At 44.5% G+C, this 15,803-nt stretch overlaps 1 protein-coding gene across 24 annotated transcripts in view; it reads left to right on the forward strand.

The window, feature by feature from the left end:
* Positions 1 to 2,947: 2,947 nt before the first annotated feature.
* EIF4G3 (eukaryotic translation initiation factor 4 gamma 3) overlaps positions 2,948 to 15,803 on the forward strand; it is a 242,118-nt gene continuing 229,262 nt past the window's right edge. For 10 of the 24 annotated variants that reach the window (XM_045585081.1, XM_045585082.1, XM_036445737.2 and 7 more), the window contains exon 1: positions 3,263 to 3,577. In XM_045585081.1, the coding sequence (XP_045441037.1) occupies positions 3,345 to 3,577 (233 nt within the window). In that variant the 5' untranslated portion in view covers positions 3,263 to 3,344. Of the gene's footprint in view, positions 3,016 to 3,242; positions 3,578 to 15,803 lie in introns of those variants that run through there. The other 14 variants (XM_036445739.2, XM_036445747.2, XM_036445740.2 and 11 more) reach the window with 4 other exon arrangements.

Raw genomic sequence — 15,803 nt, forward strand, 5'->3', positions numbered from 1 at the left:
CTAGTTCAGAAAGGAATAAAAAACAAGCAATTGTCAGTCTGTTATCATCACAGTGCAAATGAGCAGCCAAATTCTTTCCTGGTACTACTTATTTCAGAGGAGTGAGATAAATATGAAGGTTTTTTTTAAAAAAAATATATATATTATTTTATTGATATCGATATTTTACAGAGAGGAAGAGAGAGCGATAGAGTTAGAAACATCGATGAGAATCATCGATCAGCTGCCTCTTGCACACCCCCTACTGGGGATGTGCCCGAAACCAAGGTACATGCCCTTGACCGGAATCGAACCTGGGACCATTCTGCCCACAGGCCGACATTCTATCCACTGAGCCAAACCGGTTTCGACTAAATACGAAGGTTTTGATTGGTATCAGGAAGCCTGAGACCTGGGAATACGGAAGGAGAATCCCGGGAACTGAGGGATCAGTTGGGGATTTTCCCTGGGGGCAGTTAGAGAAGAGCAGCAAATCGTAGGTTATGAGGTACAAATCTAAATGGTTTAGGATTCCAGAGTATGAGAGAAGGGGGATTCCCGTCTTCCAGGCTGGAGAAGGGGGATGTGACTTTCTTTTGGGACCCTCTCCAGAAAGATGTGGTGGTGGTGAGGTGGAGTGGTACCATCCTCTTCCAGGCGCTCCTTTCTCTCAGAGGGAGCAATTGAGGCTCAATTGGGAGAGAATTAATTCAGCACCCATTATGTATAGAGCTTTATTTGAATTTTTAAAAAATCGAAAAGGCCTGGCTGGTGTGGCTCAGTGGTTGCGCATGGACCCTCGCACCAGGAGATTCGATTCTTGGTCAGGGCACATGCCAGAGGTGCGGGGCTCGATCTCCAGCTGGGGGCATGCAGGAGGCAGTCAATGGATATTTCTTCTTTTTTTAATTAAAAAAAATATATTTTATTGATTTTTTTTACAAAGAGGAAAGGAGAGAGATAAGAGAGTTAGAAACATGGATGAGAATCATCCATCAGCTGCCTCTTGGACACCCCCCACTGGGGATATGCCCACAACCAAGGTACATGCCCTTGACTGGAATCAAGCCTGGGGCCCTTCAGTCCGCAGGCCAATGCTCTATCCACTGAGCCAAACCGGTTTTGGCGTCAATGGATATTTCTATCTCTCTACCCACTCCTTTCCTACCTGAAATAAATAAAAACACATTTAAAAAATTAAAAAGGAAGGCAGTGTTAAGCAGTATAGCAAGAGTCAGAACTGGACTCTAATTTTGTCTCTCACCTACACTCTCCATGTGATCCTGGGAAAGTCTCTTGTCCACCTGAGCTCCTGTGTGATGTGATTGAGCCTCTCGGAGCCTCAGAGTGTCTTCATTTGCAAACCAGGTATTCCCTATTTCAGAAGACTGTGTGAGATAATAAACATGAAGTGCTCAGTACCACTCTCACTGGACTGACTGCTGCGTGATCCCTGGGGTTTCTTGCCACTCAATGGTGCTGTGCCTAGGACAAGACCCCTGCTGGGGGAGGGTGGGGGAAGTGGGTGGGGTGCTCTTGGTCGGTCCAGCTGGGGAGAAAAGGAACTTATTAAAAAGTGTTACCCAGCCGAAACCGGTTTGACTCAGTGGATAGAGCGTCGGTCTGCCAACTGAAAGGTCCCAGGTTCGATTCCAGTCAGGGGCATGTACATTGGTTGTGGGCACATCCCTGGTAGGGGGTGTGCAGGAGGCAGCTGGTCGATGTTTCTCTCTCATCTACGTTTCTAGATCTCTATCTCTCTCCCTTCCTCTCTGTAAAAAATCAATAAAATATATTTAAAAAAAAAAGTGTTACTCAGCCAAAACCGGTTTGGCTCAGTGGATAGAGAGCATTGATCTGCTGACTGAAAGGTCCCAGGTTCGATTCTGGTCAAGGGCATGTAACTTGATTCTGGGCACATCCCCTGTAGGGGGTGTGCAAGAGGCAGCTGATAGATGATTCTCTCTCATCGATGTTTCTAACTCTCTATCGCTCTCTCTTCCTCTCTATAAAAAAACAATAAGATATATTAAAAAAATAAAAAATAAAAAATAAAAAGTGTTACCCAAACATTGGACACTGGGAAGCTGACCAGTGGCTGCCGGTCACAGGATGCTCTAGTATTGGGGCAAGCTTTGCAAGAATCTGTCAACCGAACCGGTAGTCAAGGCATCTGATTAGGTAAGGCAGGTTGGATCAGATCCTAGGTAATTAATTTGTGAGGTAGCAAGGTTTATCCGGATGAAAGAGGAATCCAGATCCAGACTTTCCTGTCCGAGTGACCTCGGGCCAGTCACTTTTCCTTTCCTGGCCTCAGTGTGCCGGGGAACAGGGGCTCCTCCGCCCACTCCCCTCTGAATGCGCACGAGGGCGAAATGTCGACACAATGGACGTGAGGTGCGTAGGTGCGGGCCGGCGAGGGCCCTTTGCGATGCTGACAGGCGCACGCGGTGGGTTCCCAGCCCGCGGCTTCCCTCCGGTCAGGCGGTTCCACGCCCCGTAACCGGTCTCTGGCCTCACCGCTCCCGCCCGGGGGCAGGGCTCTCTCCGCGGACCGTAGGCTCCGGGGCCGTTACCATTGTTCTGAGGCTGGGCGGCCGGAGAGGACGCTCCAGGCCAGACCTCGCCTCCGGTCTCTCCTCCCGCCCCGCAGCCCGGCGGCCGCGAGCCTCGGGAGCCCCCCGCGCCGATCTTTCCCGAGGAGGCCAGCCAGCCCCGGAGCGCTCCCCCGAACGGCGCCGAAGACGCCCCCGAGCGCTTACGAAGGTTCCCGACCGCCCGCGGTCTCCGGAAAGAGCCGAAGGGGCCTCCCACCCTCGGCCCGCCGAGCCGCTCCGGAAACGCCCGAAGTTTGCCGAGCGGCCGTCCTGCTGGACTGCTGGAGGCGGCCGTAGCGCCATGTTGGATGCTCTGCTCGTTGAGTGAAGAAAATCCGCCGGCATCGCTTGAGCCCCGCTCCCGAGAAGGGCGCCGCTTCCCCCGGGGAGGGGGACAAAGACCCCCCGCCGCCGGCCCATGAGGATATTGCCGTGAAAGGTCCGGTCTCTCCGCCTCCTGCCCCCGCCGGGTCCGGCCCCCCCCCTGGGGTCGCGTTGTCACGGAGACCGGCAGCCGGTGGTGCTGGCCCGCGGGGCGGCTGCTGCTGCCGGCGGCGGCGGCGGCGGCGGCGGCGGCGGCGGAGGCGGCGGCGGGCGTGTGTGACCGGCCCCGGCCCCCTCCTTGTCCTCCTCCTCCCAGCCTCCCCCCGGCCCCCCGCTCCCGCCGCCTCCCCGGGTCTGCCCCCATCCCGCCCCTCCGCCGCCCCCGGCCCCTGCACCCCGGCGCGCCTGGTCCCGCTCTGGGGGGGTTGGTGGCTTCGCTTTGCCATGAGTTTACCGCAGAAACCGGCTCTGAAATCAGGCTCAGCGGCTGCAGCAGGAACCGGACCCGGCACCGGAGCGGCGGCGGCGGCGGCAGCGGTACCGCCTCCTCACCCGGCGGCGGCGGCGGCGGCGGCGGCAGCGGCGGCGGCAGCAGCGGCGGCGGCGGCGGCGGCAGCAGCGGCAGCGGCCCCTCCTCACCCGAACATCAGGGCCCTCCAGACCCAGGCGCCCCAACAGTATCCTTTTTACCTTCCTGCCGGCCCTTCGGCTCCCTCCGCCGCAGAGCAGGGGGGCGGTGGCCTCTCCGGGGACCCTCCTGCCGGCTGCCGCCCCGGCCCGGCCGGGGAGGAGAAGGGACTGCCGCTCTGCCTCCGCGCCGGGGCTTGGCTGGAGCTTTTGGGGTGCTCCCGCAGCAGTCCTGCGGGGGACCCCGGCATCTTCTGCAGCTCTGTGAAGCCAGCTCCACTCGGCCTTCTGCAGCCCTTCCCTTGTAGAGCTGGGGGACCCTTCCCCCTTCTCCCCACTCCTTTCCCCCAAACCCCCAGCCCTTTAGGCAGAATTGGCTGGTGCCTGGGATCAGCCCTGCAGGCAAGGCTTTGCTCTGATTGTTGTGAGGGCTACACCCTCCTCCTCCTCCTCCTCCTCCTCCTCCTCCTCGCTTCCCTTCAGCTCCCCCTGCAGCGGGGCTTGGTGGGCTCCCTAAGGATGACTATTGATACATATTAAACTTTATGGGTACATTTCCCGTTTGAAACCAATCAGCTCGCTTCAGAGGTAAGTTGGATTTTAAAGTCTACGGCGAAAATGTATATTTCCTCTGGTTATTTATTTATTTATTTATTTAAGCGATCGGGGGAGTTGTGATGTGGTTTGTGGTGGAACGTGATCTAAGGAGGAAATGTTACACCGGACGCTTCCCTGTCTTTGACCTTTTTTTTAATTTTTTTTAAAGGAAGAGGAAGTTAACTGACATTACCCTTCACCCCCAAAAGTCTGACTTCTCTTGGGAGACTTGTGCTATGCCGAATACCTCTAAAGGGCTTTAGTTTACTTTTCACAGGCCTGATGTCAGGAGGGGACCAGGGGTAAAGCCTAGTTATTGATCGTATCTAATCTCATGTTATTTTCTCGAGTGTAGTGTTGTGTGTTTTTTTGGGGGGGGGGGACAGCTTTGGTGGCTAGATTGGAAAGATTTGGTGACGGTATTTTCGTGGGAAACTAGCTGGCGAGGGTCAAATGTTGAATTCGTGAATTCCACGGGGATTTAAGAGAGGTATTACCGACCTGAGAATTCACATTTCATCATGCACTCGCCGAGCCGCTGTACTTGTGCAAGTCACTAAGTAATCATCGGACGTTAGTTGTGCTGTGTTTCTGTGTTTGTCATCGTGTTTTGACGTGTGGAGTGAGCCGGGTGTTTGAGCAAATAAACTAATCGCTGTGAGGTCCACAGATTATTTCACAGTGTAGTTTGATTCTTGTCTGTATCGATTACTTTGAGAAGGGAAAGTTAAGTATCTTCTCGAGTCATTTCAGGTCATCCTTTCCGTTTCTGTCAAGTGTCTTATTTAAATACGGTTAGTCCACTTTTTTTTTTTTTTTTTTCAGTCCAGGCAATGTGCATATGTCAGAGTAAAGATAAATTCCATTCCAGTGTGATGTGGGTACTGATTTCATAATGTTTTTATCCTGCATGATTCTGTTCAATTAAGAATTGTTCACCGATGACTGTTTATTACCGTATGTTCGTTACTCATGGGAAACCTGGTTTTGATGAATATCCCTCGTTGTTTTCCTGTGGAGGAAAAAGGGTTGGCTAATTTGTGTACTTTAAGGTTTAAGGTGAAGTTCGGTGTTGGATCTCTTAAACATATTTAATTGTTTGTGAGTTTAAATTCCTTTATAATTTGTCCTTTTTTTTTTTTTTTTTTTTTTTTTTTGTCTTGGGTAAGGTTGTAAGTATCTATACAGTGCCATCAAGTAACTTATTTTTTAGTTGCATCTTTGAGCTGTTTTGGCAAGTAAACAAATGAAAGGAAGTCCATGGTTTGTGTTCTTGATGTACAAAGTGATAAAAAGGCGTGCAGAGCTTAGTGGATTTGGTGACATTATTTGGCTGTTATTTACATGTTTCAAGTAGGCTTTTTCTCTGCATTTTGCAAAGGAAGGACTTTAAAACTCTTTGAGTTGGCTGCAACATAAAACTAGTTACTAATACTGCAGCAATCGTTAAAGAGGATACATTTCAGATGTACTTTCCAATGGTTGTATATGACAAAGTTTTTACTTTGCTTTATGTCACTGAAGGTAAATTAATTTTCTTGATGTATTTCACAACCATATTATCTTCTGCTTGTTTTACATAGTGAAAAGTTGCAATTACTAAAATCTAAGTTTGTATAGTCAATGAAATATACGTTATAGAGTTCTTTAGGACATACCTATGATGAAATGTTATCAATGGTAATGGGCATTTGGTTAAAAATGAATTAAAACAGAGCAATTTTGCTTGTCTACTCTGAGGGAGTGTGTTACAGACATACAGTGGTCATTGTGTGATAAATTGATATACATTGAAATAGCAAGACTGGTGTACAAAGCTGGAGTTGCTCTTTTTAAAAAAAAAATATATTTTATTAATTTTTCACAGAGAGGAAGGGAGAGTGACAGACAGCTAGAAACATCGACGAGAGAGAAACATTGACCAACTGCCTCCTGCACACCCCCCACCAGGGATGTGCCTGCAACCAATGTACATGCCCTTGACCAGAATCGAACCTGGGACCTTTCAGTCTGAAGACCGATGCTCTACCACTGAGCCAAACTGGTTTCTGCTGGAGTTGCTCTTTCTATGGCTTAAAACATTTTATGTATTTACTAGAGGCTGGGTGCATGAATTTGTGCATGGGTGGAGTCCCTCCACCTGCCTGGTGATCTGGGCCGATTTGGGCCGGCCAGCAAGGGGGGAGGGACTGTGGGAGGTTGGCCAGCCATTGGAGGTTGGCTGTAGGAGAGCACTGACCACCAGGGAGCAGTGTCTGCCCCCTGGTGGTCAGTGCATATCATAGTGACAGGTCGTTAGTTCGACCGGTCCCAACAGTCGCTTAGGCTTTATATATTTAGATTTTATGCTATATATATTTAGATTTAAATTTATTGACTGATTTTTAGATAGAGAAACATTGATTTGTTGTTCCACTGATTTATGCATTCACTGGTTGAGTCTTGTATGTGGCCTGGCTGGGATTGTCTGCAACCTTGGCATATCTGGACGATGCTCTAACCAAATGAGATGCCTTGACAAGGGCATCTATGACGATTAAATCTATAGCTCCTCAAACTATTCAAGTGTAGTGTGTTTGAATTCAAGTTCAGCTAGTATTTTAAAATTGTAAAAATGCTAGAAATGGATTCACATGACAAGGTGTTCTTTATTTGTACTTAGTGTTCAAGTGACAAATCAGAAATGAAGGGAAATATTAACAATAATGGATTTAAATAGAAACTGGAACGTGCTTAAGATAGGCATCAGCACTGCATGGAGGCCCATAGGCCATATCAGGTATGATTGCTAAGAGGCAAGGATGGGCAGGAGCCGTGGGTGGTGAAAGAAGATAAACACTGATGTGAAAAATGCTAATGGCTTCGAGTTTTCATAATGTAATCCAATATGAATAGTTCATGAAATTGGCACTTTAGAATACTTGGCTTGAGATATATCACCCCAGTTTACCAGTCTGAGGTTCCAAGAGGCTCTGTTGAGAATTTTAAGAATGATTCTTAACCTTTTTTGGTTAAAAAAACACACACAACTTTGATACATATATTTAACAACTTTGATATTTTGATGAAAGCTTATAGACACTCTCCAACAGAAAACTGTCCATGCACAGAAAACTTTTCTAAGATTTTAGGTTGTCTTTTTTGTGCCCCCACTCTATTAAAAGCCTAGCCCTTTAGAAGGAAATTGCTTACCCTTCTGATAAGTAAAGATAAATGAGTTTGAATTCAGGTGCCCAAATGGTTCTGACTTAATAGAACAATTTTGCAGTCTGTTATGAACACACAGTGCTCTCTCTATTTATGTGGAAAGACTTCAGAGTGTAATTTTTTTCCGGGCTGCTGACACTTCTAGGGAGTCTAATTACTGTTTTGGGGCAAACAGTTTGGTTAAGAAAATCAGGGCAGTGGGTTCTTTGAGGGAACTAAATTTGGTAAAGGCCTGTGGTGATCTAAAAATGACCTATGTCCTTAGCTATTTTGTCTTATATGTGAACATATTAAAATAAATATTCCTGCCGAAACTGGTTTGGCTCAGTGGATAGAGCGTCGGTCTGCGGACTGAAAGGTCCCAGGTTCGATTCCGGTCAAGGGCATATACATTGGGTGCGGGCACATCCCCGGTGGGGGGTGTGCAGGAGGCAGTTGGTCGATGTTTCTCTCTCATTGACGTTTCTAGCTCTCTATCCCTCTCCCTTCCTCTCTGTGGAAAATCAACAAAATATATTAAAAAAAAAATTCTTGCGGGGCCAGTGTGTCTTAATGATTGAGCATCAACCCATGAACCAAGAGGTCACCCATTTGATTTCTAGTCAGGGCATATGCCTGAGTTTGGGGCTCATTCTCCAGTAGGGGGTGTGCAGAAGGCAGCCTATTGATATATCTGTCTCATCTATGTTTCTCTCTCTACCCCTCTCCCTTCCTCTCTCTCAGAGCGATAAAATAAAATATTTAAAAATATGTTAAAATATTCTCCTTTGGTTTTAAAATTTTTTTTGGCATTGCAATTAAAAAAATATATTTTATTGGTATTTTACAGAGAGGAAGAGAGAGGGATAGAGAGTTAGAAACATCGATGAGAGAGAATCATTGATCAGCTACCTCTTGCACAACCCCGACTGGGGATGCGCCCACAACCAAGGTACATGCCCTTGACCGGAATTGAACCTGGGACCTTTCAGTCCGCAGGCTGATGCCCTATCCACTGAGCCAAACCGGTTTCGGCGACATTGTAATTTCTTAAAATGTTTTCAGTGTTGATATTTCAGTTTTATAGGCTGAAGTCAATAATGTTTGCTTTCTTCTTTTTGCCTCCTTACCAAAGCTAAATCTGAATAATAATAGTATCCATTTAATAAGTGCCTACTGTTCTAGGAGCAAGACATACATGATTTTAATTCTCACAAGAATTAAATGAAGTAGGTACTGTATTTTACAGATGAAAAAACTGAAGTAACGTTCCTACTGTTGTTCATTTGTAAGTGGTGGTCTGCAGTTCAGACTGTGATATGACTGCCTCCAAGCAATGACTGTCCTTTGTACTGTGCGACACGACTCCTTACCAAGTCTGGATATGGGAATGGGAGGAAAGATATAATACTTTCCCAGATTTGATAGCTGGGGGAAGGTCTATAATACAGTAGAGAAGCTCTATGGAGTAATCTAGAATGCAGTGATACTGTACCTTGTTTTAGTTAGTTCATAGCCACATGCTGCTAGGCAAGTAGATTGTCTTTACTGAGCCTTAAAGCATAGGAATAGGCCTGCCACATTTGGTTTAGTGCATGTTTCTGCTTGCTCAGAAGTTAACAAGGCCTCCAGCAAAACACCATTATAACTAGCAACTGGAACTCTGGAGCTCATGTAGTGACCAGCAGTCTGTCTACTCCTAAACCCCACCGTCTGCAAAGGCGGATCTGTGCTCCTAGCGAGCAGATTCTCTTAGGAAAGAGAGAAAACCTATGTGAGATGGAGATAACGAAGAAGAAAGTTGTTTAAATGCCTGAGTCACTTAGGCTCTTGCCTCTCCTGCTGCTACTCCTTGTCCTAGGCTTATTCATCTTAAAGTGAGGTGTTTTCGGTCAAGTTGAGAATTTAAACTATGTTGCTTTTCCACATTTGGGTTTCTGATAAGATTTTTACAAAAGGGTCTACTGCTTGAAAACTGTTTTAACTCATAAATAGGTTTGCCACATTTTAGCCATTTATATTTGGTCTTCAATATAAGTGGTAACTGTTATTTTGTTGTTAATCCTCACCTGAGAATATTTTCCCCCTTGATTTTTTAGAAAGAATGAAAGAGGGGGAGAGACAGAGAGAAATAGCTATTGGTTGCCTCCTGCATGCATCTTGTCTGGGGTGCCTGCCACTCAAGGCACGTGCCCTTGACTGGAATCGAACCCGAGACCCTTCAGTCCGCAGGCCAACGCTCTATCCACTGAGTCAAACCGGTTAGGGCTAATTTTCCCAGTTTCATTGCTGTTGCTGCTGCATAAGACTTTAGTAAATTAATGTCAGTCACGTTTCAGGGTTTTATTAGAAGCAGAAAGGCTAGAGGAGTTACCAGGGAACATGGCAATCAGAATAGTTGCTATAAATTCAAAGTTTCTTCTGCATTATAATCTGAGGAATTTGAGAAGATCCATATCGGATCTGACTGGTCCTTTCCTTGTCTCTTTTCCACTCATCTCATAATACTCGTTTACTCTTCTGCTGTTAGACTTTGACTTGGAAGGCGTACCTGCTATCCTTGAAATATAAGTGGATTTAGCTAGGTATATTGAGAAGTATACCTGATTTGGAGTAAAAACAAAATCTGGATTTGAATTTGGTCTCCCATTCTAATAGCTGTGTTATCTTGGGCAAATCACATAAGTGTTCTGGGTATCAGTTTTCCCTTCCCTAAAATGAAGGGGTTAGACTAGTTTATCACGTGACGCTTGAATTATAATGGCTTATGATTCTGAACATTATAGTTCGAGGTTTGTTTTGTTCCTGCAAATAGAGGGAAGGATTTGTAGAAACCTATTAATTGTTTCTAAGTCTGTCTGATGTGATGGTCAGTGATACTTTTCTTTGGTGACTTACTCATATTAGAAGCATGCTAATTTAACATTTTATTCAACAAATGTTTATAGACCTTCTGCTTACTGCTTTAGGTGCTGAGGGAAGGCAACTGGTTTTTGGCTTACTAATGTTAGATTCAGCCAACAATCTAAACACCTCCATAACTAGTAGTGAAGATTTTATAGTCTATAATGGGCGGGCTTGAGACTATATAATATGGTTACCATGGTCAGTTGCTGGCTTGTTCTGGGTGAAGATGGTATAGTTATTAGTTCATTATGAAGAATGAGGAAGATCAGGTTCTGGAATAAAGTGTGATGACACACCATCTATTTTTACTTTGGGAATAATACTTAGAACTGATATAATATGAAAACAACTATTTCCTGATTATTTGCCAGGCGAATGACTTCAAGCAATGTATAAATTGCACCTGAGATTTACATCCATGACATACTGCAGGATTCAAAGCTACTTTTGAATTCTCAAATGACTCCTAGTTCTTTGGCTTTCTGCCAGCGAGGAGTTTTTCACTCTTGTGTAGCCTCAGCTTAAATTGGAGGTAGTTTAAAGTATTTTAAGTACATTTGAAATTTGTTAGTTTTTATGACATATAATAATTTTTTAATTGATTCTTTTTTAAGGGGGAGAGACATCAATTTGTTGTTTCAGTTACTTATGCATTCATTAGTTGATTCTTGTATGTGCTGTCACCAGGGATCGAATCTGCAACCTTGGTGTATGCAGACAATGCTCTAACCAACTGAGCTACCCAGCCAGGGCTACAGTGATTTTAAAGAATTAAATTTTTTGGGTAGCCTGGCTGGTGTGGTTCAATTGGTTGAGCATTGTCCCGTGAACCAAGAGGTCGCCTGTCAGGGCACATGTAGGGTTTGTGGCTCAATCCCCAGTAGGGGGCATTCAGGAGGTAAATTTATGTATATATCTCCCTCCCTCCTTTTCCTTCTCTCCCTCTTTCCCTTTTCCTCTCTTTAAAATAAATAGGAACATTAAAAACATTATTGGGGTAACATTAGTTAATAACATTTTATAAATCTCATGTGTACATTTGTATACTTTGTTGCAGCCATTTTCAACTGGCTTGCCACTCCCTTCTAGCCTGCATAGTTTCTGTTGAGAAATCAGCTGACAATCATATGGGTGCTCCCTTGTAGGTAATTAACTGTTTTTCTCTTGCTGTTTTTAATATTCTCTCCTTATCCTTTGCTCTTGGCATTTTAATTATGATATGTCTTGGTGTGATCCTCTTTGAATTCCTTTTGTTTGGGATTCTGTGCGATTCCTGGTCTTGTAAGTCTATTTCTTTCACCAGGTGGAGGAAGTTTTCTGTCATCATTTCTTCAAATAGGTTTTCAGTGTCTTACTCTCTCTCTTCTTCTGGCACCCCCATAATTCAGATGTTGGTATGCTCAAAGTTGTTCCAGAGGATCCTTACACTACCTTCATATTTTTGGATTCTTTTTTTTTTTTTTTTTCCCCCAGTAGGGTGTTTTTTGCTTCTTTGTATTTCAAATCTTTGACTCGATTCTTGCGATCCTCTAGTCTGCTGTTGGATCTCTGTATATTCTTTGTTTCAGTTAGTGTATATTTAATTTCTAGTTGGTACTTTTTCATATCCTTGAGGGTCTCATTAAGTTTATCACCTTTTCTAGAAAGATTCTTGAAAAACCTTAGAACTGTGGTTTTGAACTCTAAGTCCATTCTTTTGCTTTCCTTTATTTCTTTCATTTGTGATCTGTTTCTTTGTCTCCGCATTTTGGCTGCTACCCTGTGTTGATAGAATGGCTTTGTATGCTAGGTATTCTATAGGGTTCAGTGGCTCAGCCTCCCCAGTTACCTGAGGTGGACACTTTTGCTGCTCCCCTTTGTGGGCTTTGTGTAGTCTTGTATTTAAGCCTTGATTGTTGTTGTTATCACTGGGGGGAATTGACCTCCAGGCCAATTGGCTGTGAGGATCAGCTGAGTCTATGATGGGAGAACTTCTGTGCTGGAGACACCCTTATGAGGCTAGACTTGCTTCAGTGGGGCTTTGGTGCTCACTGAATCTGAGATGTTATAATCTGGATTGTTCTACTCTGACCCCTGGATACACTGGCTCTTGAATTTCCAAGGAGGTGGTAATTTAGCCTCTCCCTGAGGCCACCTAGCAAGAGCTATGGAGAGATCTGCAGATTCCTCTTCTTTGTTTGGGTTTCTGAGGGGCCCAGATGAGGCCCAGCTGTGAAGCAATGCAAGCTGCTGTGGGGCCTTGGGCCTTCTTTTGGATGTTCTGGGTCTCACTGACTCAGCTGCAGTTTGTTAGGTAAGTTTAGATTTCAAAGGACCAGGCGATTCATATGCAAAAGCCTCTGTGCACAGCTTGATGGGGTGGAGTCTCAGGGCGAAGCAAACAGCAATGGCTTCCCATCAGCCCTGCCCTAAGAGATCCCCGGGTCTCAGTGTCCCTGGGTAATCACTGCAAGCACCTCTGAGAGAAAGCCGCCCTTGAGTTCCGCCCGCTGCCAGAGGGGTCCAGTTTCTCCCCATATGAGTCTGAGTGCCCAGAGTCTCGCCCAGAACTGAAGTTTGGAGCAGTCGGGAGCTTGTGTCTCCCTCCTGATTGAGAAAGACAGCCGTGTATTTAGTTGCCAGCCCTCTTCGTGTGCACGCCTCTGTACCTCTGCACTTCACTTCCACAGCTCCTCTGAGTCTCAGTGTGCTTTTCTCTTTTCTTCTAGTTGTAGAATTTCCACTTAGCCAGCCTTCCTGTGGTTCTGGATGATGTCCATTTTGGCTTTTGGTTGTAGTTGTGAAGTAGTTGTGCAAGGCAGCAATTTCAGGTGTTTATCTATGCTGCCGTCTTGGTTTCCTGTTTGACTGTGATTTTGATTTGCGTTTCTTTGATAGCTAATGATGTTGAACATCTTGGGTTCTTATTGGGCATTTGTCTTGGGAGAAATGTCTGTTAAAATCCTTAGTCAAATTTTTAACCCTTTGTCTTTTTATTACTGAGTTGTAAGAGTGCTTTATATATTATTTTGTATACAAGTCCCTTATCAGATATGACATTTGCAAATATTTTCTCCCATTTATTGGGTTATCTTTTTACTTTCTTAATCAGAGGTTTTTGAAGCACAAAAGTTTTTAGTTCTGATAAAGTCTAATTTTATCTTTCTATTGTCACGTGCTTTTCTGTTGTGTCTTAGAAGGCTTTACCTAATCCAGGGTTACAAAGATTTACTCCTTTGTTTTCTTCTAATGGTTTTATAATTTTAGGTCTTTGATATATTTTGAGTTAATTTTTGTATATGATGCAAAATAGGGGTTCAACTTTATTATTTTGTATGTGAATATCCAGTTATCTCAGTACCTTTTGTTGAAAAGACTATTTCTTTATATTGAACTAGTAGCCTGGTGAATGGATTCATGCACATTGAAAGGAAATTAATTAGAAGAAATTTTAAAAAATATATATATTTTATTGATTTTTTACAGAGAGGCAGAAAGAGGGATAGTCAGAAACATTGATGAGAGAGAATCATCGATCAGCTGCCTCTTGCACACCCCCTACTGGGGATGTGCCCGCAACCAAGGTACATGCCCTTGACCGGAATCGAACCTGGGACCTTTCAGTCTGCAGGCCAACGCTCTATCCACTGAGCCAAACTGGTTTCGGCTAGAAGAAATATTTTAATATTACTATTCGCCCTTTATAAGTGTCAACCAAATTCACCATCGACAGTGACAGATTGAAACACGCATTCAATTGGCGCCAGCAAAAGCTTTATATACCGTATTTTTCGGACCATAAGACGCTCCGGACCATAAGACGCACCAGTTTTTAGAGAAGGGAAATGAAGAAAAAAAGATTCAAATAGTGTCCTAAAATATTTTATGTGCATTAAAACCCAACATCACAGTCATAAACAGAGGTAATCAACCCTGTAAAGTAAACAGCAGCATTTAGAACCATTTTAGAGCTGGGCAAGCACACAGAGACCACACACAGCCAGGCAAGTAAAAAAACTTTTTTTTTAAAGTATATGTGTAGGCTATATTTGGACCATAAGACACAGGGACTTTTTCCCCCCACTTCTGGGGGGAAAAAAGTGCGTCTTATGGTCCGAAAAATACGGTATGTGGCGCATGTGTGAGTCAACTTAGCCTTTTATATATATATGTATATACTTAATTATACATGCTTTCTGATTTAACTGAACTTTTTCTAGCCCCAAAGCACCCCTACTTCTCTTTCAGGTAATTATCAGCAACACACAGCATTAAATGTCAACACAAGGGAGATTATTATTGTAGATTATACAGGGAGAACAAAGGGTAAAATATTTAACTTCAGCAGTGTTTGACTATATGCTGTCCAGTGAGAAAACCTGAAGTCATTTTCCAGGTCCACTATTGTTTGCTTTTTTTCAGTCAGGTCAAGATTTTAAACTTTCTAAATCTTTGTTTTCCGGCTAATAAAAAGAAAATAGGATTCTACCGAGCCTCCTATCTACCTACTCCAGGATTTCTGTGAGGGTCAAATGAGACGAGGCACAGTAAAACGCTTCATAGACATTTGGTTAAAGTGTAAAATGTTTGCACCTGGCTATAAAGCAAATTGTGTTCCTGGGCTGAAGAAACTCCAAGGAGGCTAGTTGCTAGGGAGAAGAACCTGGGTGTTGCTATCTGACATCATTACCCAGTGCCCATAGTGACCATTTCCGGGCTGGGCTGGGCTGGGCTGTAGGCTGCATTTTGTGCCATGGTATCTCGGCATGTCAGCTGTGATTTGGTGGGCTGTCGCTCCAGGGTGGTGGTGGGGCCTGTGTCTCACTTGGGGAAAGCCAAGTGTTGCTTTGTCAGTGCCAGGTCCACATGGTGCCATTTTTTTGTAAATGACCAGTGCGCGTCAAGGCAGCTTCTGCATTGAGCATCTGTCTCCTGGTGGTCAGTACGTGTTTAGCCATATGTGTGTGTGTGTGTGTGTGTGTGTGTGTGTGTGTGTATATATATATATATATATATATATATATATATATATCGGTCAGTGTGTGTTTAGCCATATGTGTGTGTGTGTGTGTGTGTGTGTGTGTGTGTGTGTATCGGTCAGTGCGTGTTTAGCCACACACACACGCACACTGTCTTGGCACCTTATCAAAAATCAACCACTATTTTTTGTTTCTTATTTATTGGAAACTGACATGATTAAAAACAGTATTTTTGAAGATTTATTTGGTGGAGGTATGCAAGTTAAAATAAGGAACAGGAATGATTTGTAGAGTTGGAAAGGCATCATAGAACTGACTATATGTAATGTTTTATATCCATTAAGTGCTTGAGATGGAGTAAGGTGTGCTATTTATCTTTTGCCCTAGCCAGTTTTGCTCAATTGATAGGAAGAGTCATGGGTTTGATTCCTGTCAACAGCACATACCTCAGTTGTAGGCTCATGTAGGAGGCAACCAATCGATATTTTCTCTCTCTGTCCCTTCCCTCCCCTCCCCTCCCCTCCCTTTCTCCTCCCTCCTCCCCCCTCCCTTCTCCCCTCTCCCGTCCAGTTTTCCCCTTTCCCCTCCCCTTCTCCTTTCTCTAAAAATCAGTGAAAAATACTCGCAA

The sequence above is a fragment of the Pipistrellus kuhlii genome, unplaced genomic scaffold (assembly GCF_014108245.1).
Source record: "Pipistrellus kuhlii isolate mPipKuh1 unplaced genomic scaffold, mPipKuh1.p scaffold_m20_p_2, whole genome shotgun sequence".
In the NCBI taxonomy this organism is placed as follows: domain Eukaryota; kingdom Metazoa; phylum Chordata; class Mammalia; order Chiroptera; family Vespertilionidae; genus Pipistrellus; species Pipistrellus kuhlii.